The sequence below is a fragment of the Beta vulgaris genome, chromosome 2, assembly GCF_026745355.1.
Source record: "Beta vulgaris subsp. vulgaris cultivar EL10 chromosome 2, EL10.2, whole genome shotgun sequence".
In the NCBI taxonomy this organism is placed as follows: Eukaryota; Viridiplantae; Streptophyta; class Magnoliopsida; order Caryophyllales; family Amaranthaceae; genus Beta; species Beta vulgaris.
Window position 1 is genome coordinate 42,807,737 of NC_079203.1, and position 7,173 is coordinate 42,814,909.

Consider the following 7,173-nt stretch of genomic DNA (forward strand, 5'->3'; position numbering starts at 1 on the left):
TATATTGGCCTACGTTCAAATGTGAAGTTACTCAATAGCCTTTATCCTATTGTTTCTTGGTTTCGTGATAGAACGATTTTTGTGATTTTTTATTGTTTACACGATTTGTCACTCATTTACTTTGAACAAGCTAATTGGTATCAAAGCTTATAGTTCACTTGGATTTTCATACCATTTGATAGACCCATTAATATTGGACTAGTGTTCCCATACTTGTTTATTATATTTAGGCTATATTCTTTTCAACTTATTTAAGTACTCTAGTGTTTATATTTGATCCGATCAGAAAAGTTCTAATCAGATCAGAAAAAATCAAATCAGATAAAATCAGAAAAATTTAGATCATATCATATTAGAAAAATTTAGGCATTATCCTTAATTCTTTTTCTATTGTTATTGTTATTGTTATTGTTATTATTATTATTATTATTATTATTATTATTATTATTATTATTATTATTATTATTATTATTATTATTATTATTATTATTATTATTATTATTATTATTATTTTTGTTGTTATGTAAGAAATGATATGGCACGACAATACGACCAGAACTCAACACGAAATAAATGGATTCAGGTCAAAGTTTGTGACACGTTTTAACTTAAGTAAGTGGGTCAACATGAGACCGACCCGTTTATTAGATATGTGTACCTATATTTTATATAAAAAAAGAAGTAAAACTAAGTTATTAATTTAAAGATGCATTGCAAAATCACAATGCAAATTGTCATGAAGAGTTGAAGGCGCCTAATTTTTTTCGTATGTTCTCTTTCCTTCTTTAATTGCAATTATTGTTGTTTCTTGTTGGTAAGAATTTTTTTTTATATTATTCTTTTATTAGTAGTAAAAAGTAGGTAATGCTACAATATAATGTAGTAGTTGTTGTAAATGCTGGAATTGTAAATTTTAATGATATTGACAAAAAGTCTGCAATTGCTTAATAATAATAATAATAATAATAATAATAATAATAATAATAATAATAATAATAATAATAATAATAATAATAATAATAATAATTTCTTGGATGTTAATAATAATAAGAATAATCGAAAAGAAAAGTTCATATCAGACCAAATCAGAAAAGTTTAGACCATATCAGAGCAGATCAGAATAGTTCGGATCATATACCAGATCAGAAAAGTTCATATCAGATTAGACTAGATTAGGAAAGTTCAGATCAGATCAGACAGACCAGAAAAGTTCAGTCAAATCAAAAAGTTCAAATCGGATCAGATCAGATCAGAATAAATTAGATCATACCAGATCAGAAAAGTTCAGTAGTGAAATTAGAAAAGTTCAAATCAGATCAGATCAGATTATATAAAAAAAATTCAGATCAGACCAAACGAAAAGAACATAACCTTAGGGGGCGTTTGGTTCATATAGTAGTATGAGTTTGGAATCAGGAATAAAATCAAGGTGGTATAGGTTGGAAACTTGATACCTAATACCATGTGTTTGATTTTATTTAGTAATAAAACTGTTTCTTTTATTTAATATCTAGAGGTATATGAGCCAAACCCACCTCTCCCCTTGGGTTTCTAAACCCCATACCTGCCTTATGGGTTTGAGGTATGGGTTTTAAATCTTTCAAATTATGAAACAAACGTTAGGTATGGATTTTGCTCATTCTAAACCCATATATCATACCAAAATCATATGAACCAAACACTCCCTTAGGGGGTGTTTGGTTCATATAGTGATATGGGTTTGGAATCAGGAATAAAATCATGGTAGTATAGGTTTGGAACTTGATACCTAATACCATGTGTTTGGTTTTATCTGGGAATAAAAAATTTTCTTCTATTTAATACCTAGAGGTATTGGTATGAGCCAAACCCACCTCCCCCTTGGGTTTCTAAACCCCATACCTAATGGGTTTGAGGTATGGTGGTTTTAAATCTATCAAATTATTAAACGAACACTAGGTATGTGTTTTGCTCATTCTAAACTCATACCTCATACCTCATACCAAAATTATATGAACCAAATACTCCCTTGGTGATCTTCTTGAATCAGGTTTCGCTCTATTTATTTCCTTAATTTTTTCTCCATTTCTTATCCTTACCTATCACACAAAAAATTAGAAATTAAAAATCTCAAATCATCCCCCATTCCTCCCCTTATTTTTATGCTTTTTCAATCGTTGACATTAAAATAAAACTAGTTAGCAAATGAAGAGTATCTCATTTCAATATAGCTTAGTGCATTGCTTGATTCAGAAACCCTCTACGGGAGAGTGCTAGCTCTAAAAGGTTATATTGTCCCACATCAAAACATAACATTAATGATCTTAACTTCATAACCAATTGGGAGATTTCCAACTTGATCTACACATTATTAGTATTCATAATGAACATGGTGTGTGCCTGGAGAGTTGATGTTAGAGGTTGGGAGAAAGATATGGACTGAGAACTTTTGTCATTATAGGATCGACTTGTAGCACTCAACGCCTTCTCTAGTTTTTGTCCCATTTTAACATTTTGTGTCTCTTGGATGACATGAAGTCACGTGAATGGCTATTATATACTTTATATTACCCCTGATCAATCTATATATATGATCATAACCTTTACCCTCATTAGAAACTTTACCAATATATAGTCTATATATATACATAATCACATTAATAACATAAACCTATGCAGCTGCCGCCTTTGTATTTTACTTCTATCTTTGATCTCTCTTTCTCTTTCTCTTTCTCTAGTATCTAAGAAATGAGTCCTGTTTACTTGAACCCACAATCTTCTTCACCTATACCTTTCTTTGAGTTGAAGGGAGATCAACAACATAGTTTCTTTGCTCACTTACATGATGATTTTGCCTCTACTAATAATAATTCCTCTTTTTCATTTAATTCCCACAACCACCACAACTCTGAAGAAATCTTATCCTTAGGTTATTCAAGACATGAACAACAAAAGGCAAGATTTAATTGTCTATGATATCTTTTTCATTTGTATCTTTGTAACACTAGTAAGTAGTGAGGGACATAATTTCGCAAGTTCGATCAACTAAGGGTGTTGACTGTTGAGGCGATTATTTTGAGTGATATATTTGAAAAACTTCAATTTTTTCTTACACCATCATTTTTTTTTTTCTAAATAAACATTTTTTTTATATTTTCGATATGGTTTGGTTTATTTTGATAAGATTCCCTCCAAAGTTAGGATTATTTTGGAATAAATCAAAGTTGGGATTATTTTGGGAATACAGCTGAAAATTGGGATTATTCATGAGAATTGATCATTTATTTCCAACGAAGTATAATGATTAATTAATATTAGAAGAAATGATGTTTTCCAATATGAATATCCCCACATAATTTCTAGACATATAGTTTACAAATGATTTATTGTCAACGTTTTTAGAAATAGATCAAATATTATATTGAAATAATAATCATTAATATTTATGATTTGTAATAAATGGTATGATTCAATGATCTCAGGTTGAGAAGCTAGTTTTATCTCATGAGAAAGCAAGTGATCTTGGGTCATGGCTTCAAAGTAATGCTAATGGAGATGATGGTGGAAGTGGTTACAATTATTCATTCAATCTTGAAGAAGAGCAGAAAATTGAAAGTGTAAACTATAATGATCAGATGTACTCTAGAAAATGGAAGCCCTCAAAAGTAAGAATAATGCAAAAAATGATGACAACTTCTAAGAGATCAGTAGACAACAAGCAGCTTGATCATGATCTTGCCAAGCGCCAAAACAGTGATGTTATAAGAGTATGCTCGGATTGTCATACAACTACAACCCCACTTTGGAGGAGTGGACCTCAAGGCCCTAAGGTATTTATTCCTATTTTTCAATTGAACACTAGATCACACCCTAATTTTCTATATATAAATAATGCTTATGATCAAACATTTTTTTTTATATATAAAGGAGTGATCAAACAATTGCTTATGTTTGTTTGTTTGTTTGTTTTTCGACAAACAGAAGTATATAATTTCTCATCCCAGATCAGTTCACACAGTTTCAAATTTTTTTATTTATAATTTTCACAAATAATTTTGATCATAACTTTTCACCAATACAATATATAAGAACATATACAGTCATGATCTTGTAATTAATGTTAAATTTGTATGTCAATTTTCATATTTATAATTTGTACTCCTATATATTCCCTCTTTTTCCCCTTAATAAACTTCTCATTTACTTTTGCTCGGTCACTAGCTAAGACACAACTTTAACCATCCATTTTAATTATGCATTAACAAAAATTAATAAAAATTAATATTTCCTTTGTTCAATAATAGTTTTGACACTTTATTTTTCTTTGTTTGTCTCAAATTAGTTTGAACAAACACTCTCATTCTAATTGGCATGATCTCACTAGTATTATACTAGTTTCTAGTACCGCCTTTGGTCCAGATTAAAAATGAAAAATACATGAGTCCCTTACTCCCCTACTCTAAAATACCGAACTTTTTTCCTCTATTGAATAAATATCCTCACATAATCCTATCAGATGCATCTACCTTTTTAATTAAAATAACATGTATAATAACCATAAAATAATTTATCTCAAACTACGTTTCTAACTAACAAGTGTATATTAAGACGAATCTAATAAAGTTTCACAAGACTATATCTTTTATTTTAATATTGATGAAAATCTATAAAATTTGACTTTGAAAATAACAGATGGAATTTAATTAGAGATGGAAGGAGTATAATTACATATATAAATAAATAAAAGGTTTGAGTTTGTTGGAGATCATAAAAGCCAAATATGTTGGGGGGAGTGAAACATAAATTTTTGTAAATTATGATTTCGATCTGATGGTTAATGAAGAATATAGTCCCTTGTACGATGTATATGGTTCCTTAATTAAGCCTATATCCACGAGTTAGATTTTAGACATATGCTAGCTATTGCCATCTCAAAAAAACTGCAAAGGCCAAATCGAGTTAATGACTATGGTTGACCTTTGTTGATCACTCAAAATTGCAGGATCTTTGGATTTAGGTTGCCTTGTTAGTTTTTATCCCTTTTCCTTTTTTCATCAATAAGTGGACATCTACTGGTTAGATTAGTAGGACCCTTCTTTCAGCCAAAGATAAAAACAGTCCTAATAGTTTTTCTAATAAAACAGTGAAAATGCCAAACTATAGTGCTTAAGGTTATGAGTAAGAAGGTAAACTAAAAATACAAAAGACATAACATGTAGCTTTCCATTTCATTCTTTTTACAGGGAATATAATGTCTCGGTTATAGAGCTAAAATTTTAATCACAAGTTGCCACTCTTATGTACAGGATAAAACGTCATCGACAGAATGTAACATGTAATATGTTCTGATCTTAAAAGTTTCAACATATCGTACTATTTACTATTTTGATATAGAAGTTGTTAACCGTAAGGAAGATACATAAGAAACTATAAAAGAATCAAAAACAATAAATAAGAAGAATGAAATGGGACATAAGGAGGAACATCATTCAAAACACGCATGATTTTGTCATATACCCAACACTAACTGAGTTAGAAAACGGAGATTGCTACATCTACTCACGGGGTAGACTACCCATTAGAAATAGGTAATTAAAAATTAAATAATTTTTGCTGAGTTGGACTCCGTTTATTATTAATGTCTATATCTAGTGGGTAGATTACTCAGTCGGTAGACAAAGTTTATGCCTTAGAAAACATTATTAACACTTAGGAGTTAGGGCTTTTATGTTGGAAAATTAATAGATTTGTATATGGTCCTCATATTATTACACGGAAGAGGTAGAAAATAGAACTAACGACATAAAAACATTACGTTGAATCGTCTTTTACAGTCTCTTTGCAACGCATGTGGTATAAGACAAAGGAAAGCTAGAAGGGCAGCTATGGCAGCTGCAGCAACAGCAGGATATAATGGTGGAAATGATGCCATTGTTACATCGATATCTCGGGTCGAAGCTCCAAAGCCTAAGGTTCAAGAGATGAAGTCCGAAAGAGGATTAGATCATCATCAAAAAAGCAACACATTACCACTTAAGAAAAGAAGCAAAATAATTGATGCTGCTAGAACTAATAATTATAGTACTCATCACAATAATGCAAAGAAGCTTTGCTTTGAGGATTTTGCATTAAGCTCAAACAAGGATTATCTTAATAAAAGATCCTTCCCACGAGACGAAGAAGAAGGAGCCATACTTTTAATGGCACTTTCTTGTGGCTTAGCTTGTTCTTCATAGTTTGAGTTTGAAGGATTATTTAGTGTTATTTTTTAAATATTTTTGAGTGTTTTGAATTTGCATTGTTTTGGTTCATTTGGTGAAGAAAAGAAGAAAGAGTGAGAAGAAAAAGGTGGATAATCTACCTTAAGCTTAGGCATAGGAATATTGCGAGCATGGGTTTTGTACTTGCTAGCTAGCTATGAGAGAATAGAGATAAAGTTTATTTTAGTAGTATAAGAATGTTATGCAGAATAATAAGATTAATAGGAATGAAACTCGTTATACTAATATAGCATTATTTCTCATTTCATTAAATTGTTACTAGTTTTTTACCCGTGCAAAAATGCACGGGAAGTTTTATAGTAATTATATGATTTGGACCGTTCATAATGTGTAAGAATTGTTTGTTTATTAAGTAGTTGATTATTATTCATAACGAAGTTATAAGTAGGTCTTTAGCATTTAGACCCGTGTAAAAATATATTGTATTCTACTTCATCTCTAAATTTTAGACCTAAAATATTCCAACAAAACTAAATATATTGCATATATTCAATAATTGCGTCAAAAGTTGATAAACTATAAGATATTGTAAAAGTGAATTTGCCACACATTTTTCTCAAGCATCTAAAAAAAGGTTAGAGTAACTATAAGTTGTATGATATCTTATTATTTAAATTTTTTCCTTTTGTATTGTCCATGTTCTTTCAAACGTCTCTTGATTCATCATTCAAAGACATATACTATATTATACATAATATGCTAAAATTTAAAATCTTTTTAAATGGGATGTTAAGGATAAAAAAAGAAATAAATATTTTACATTTTAGACCCGTCAATTGCAATAAAAAAATTGTTTTTATCAATTTAAGATTTTAGAATGTTTTGCATAAAACTATCTTGTGAATATTAGCTTGTGATTTAAAGTTTTATAACCGTGTATTGGAAATATTTTTAAACTGGCTTATGACCCATG

The 7,173-nt window shown here is 29.7% G+C and overlaps 1 protein-coding gene across 1 annotated transcript; it reads left to right on the forward strand.

Moving 5' to 3' along the window:
• The first annotated feature begins 2,585 nt into the window (after window positions 1-2,585).
• On the forward strand, window positions 2,586-6,512 carry LOC104884319 (putative GATA transcription factor 22). Its single transcript, XM_010668955.4, has 3 exons — window positions 2,586-2,934; window positions 3,462-3,809; window positions 5,814-6,512. Exons 1-3 carry the CDS (start codon window positions 2,728-2,730, stop codon window positions 6,213-6,215), a joined length of 957 nt encoding a protein of 318 aa, XP_010667257.2. The 5' UTR covers window positions 2,586-2,727; the 3' UTR covers window positions 6,216-6,512.
• Window positions 6,513-7,173: the final 661 nt, after the last annotated feature.

Bases quoted from the DNA above. Each gene is read 5' to 3' on its own strand.
- LOC104884319 (XM_010668955.4), top strand. From the start codon at position 2,728: ATGAGTCCTGTTTACTTGAACCCACAATCTTCTTCACCTATACCTTTC. The intron at 2,935-3,461 runs GCAAGATTTAAT...CAATGATCTCAG, and splicing joins CAAGACATGAACAACAAAAG to GTTGAGAAGCTAGTTTTATC. The intron at 3,810-5,813 runs GTATTTATTCCT...CGTCTTTTACAG, and splicing joins GTGGACCTCAAGGCCCTAAG to TCTCTTTGCAACGCATGTGG.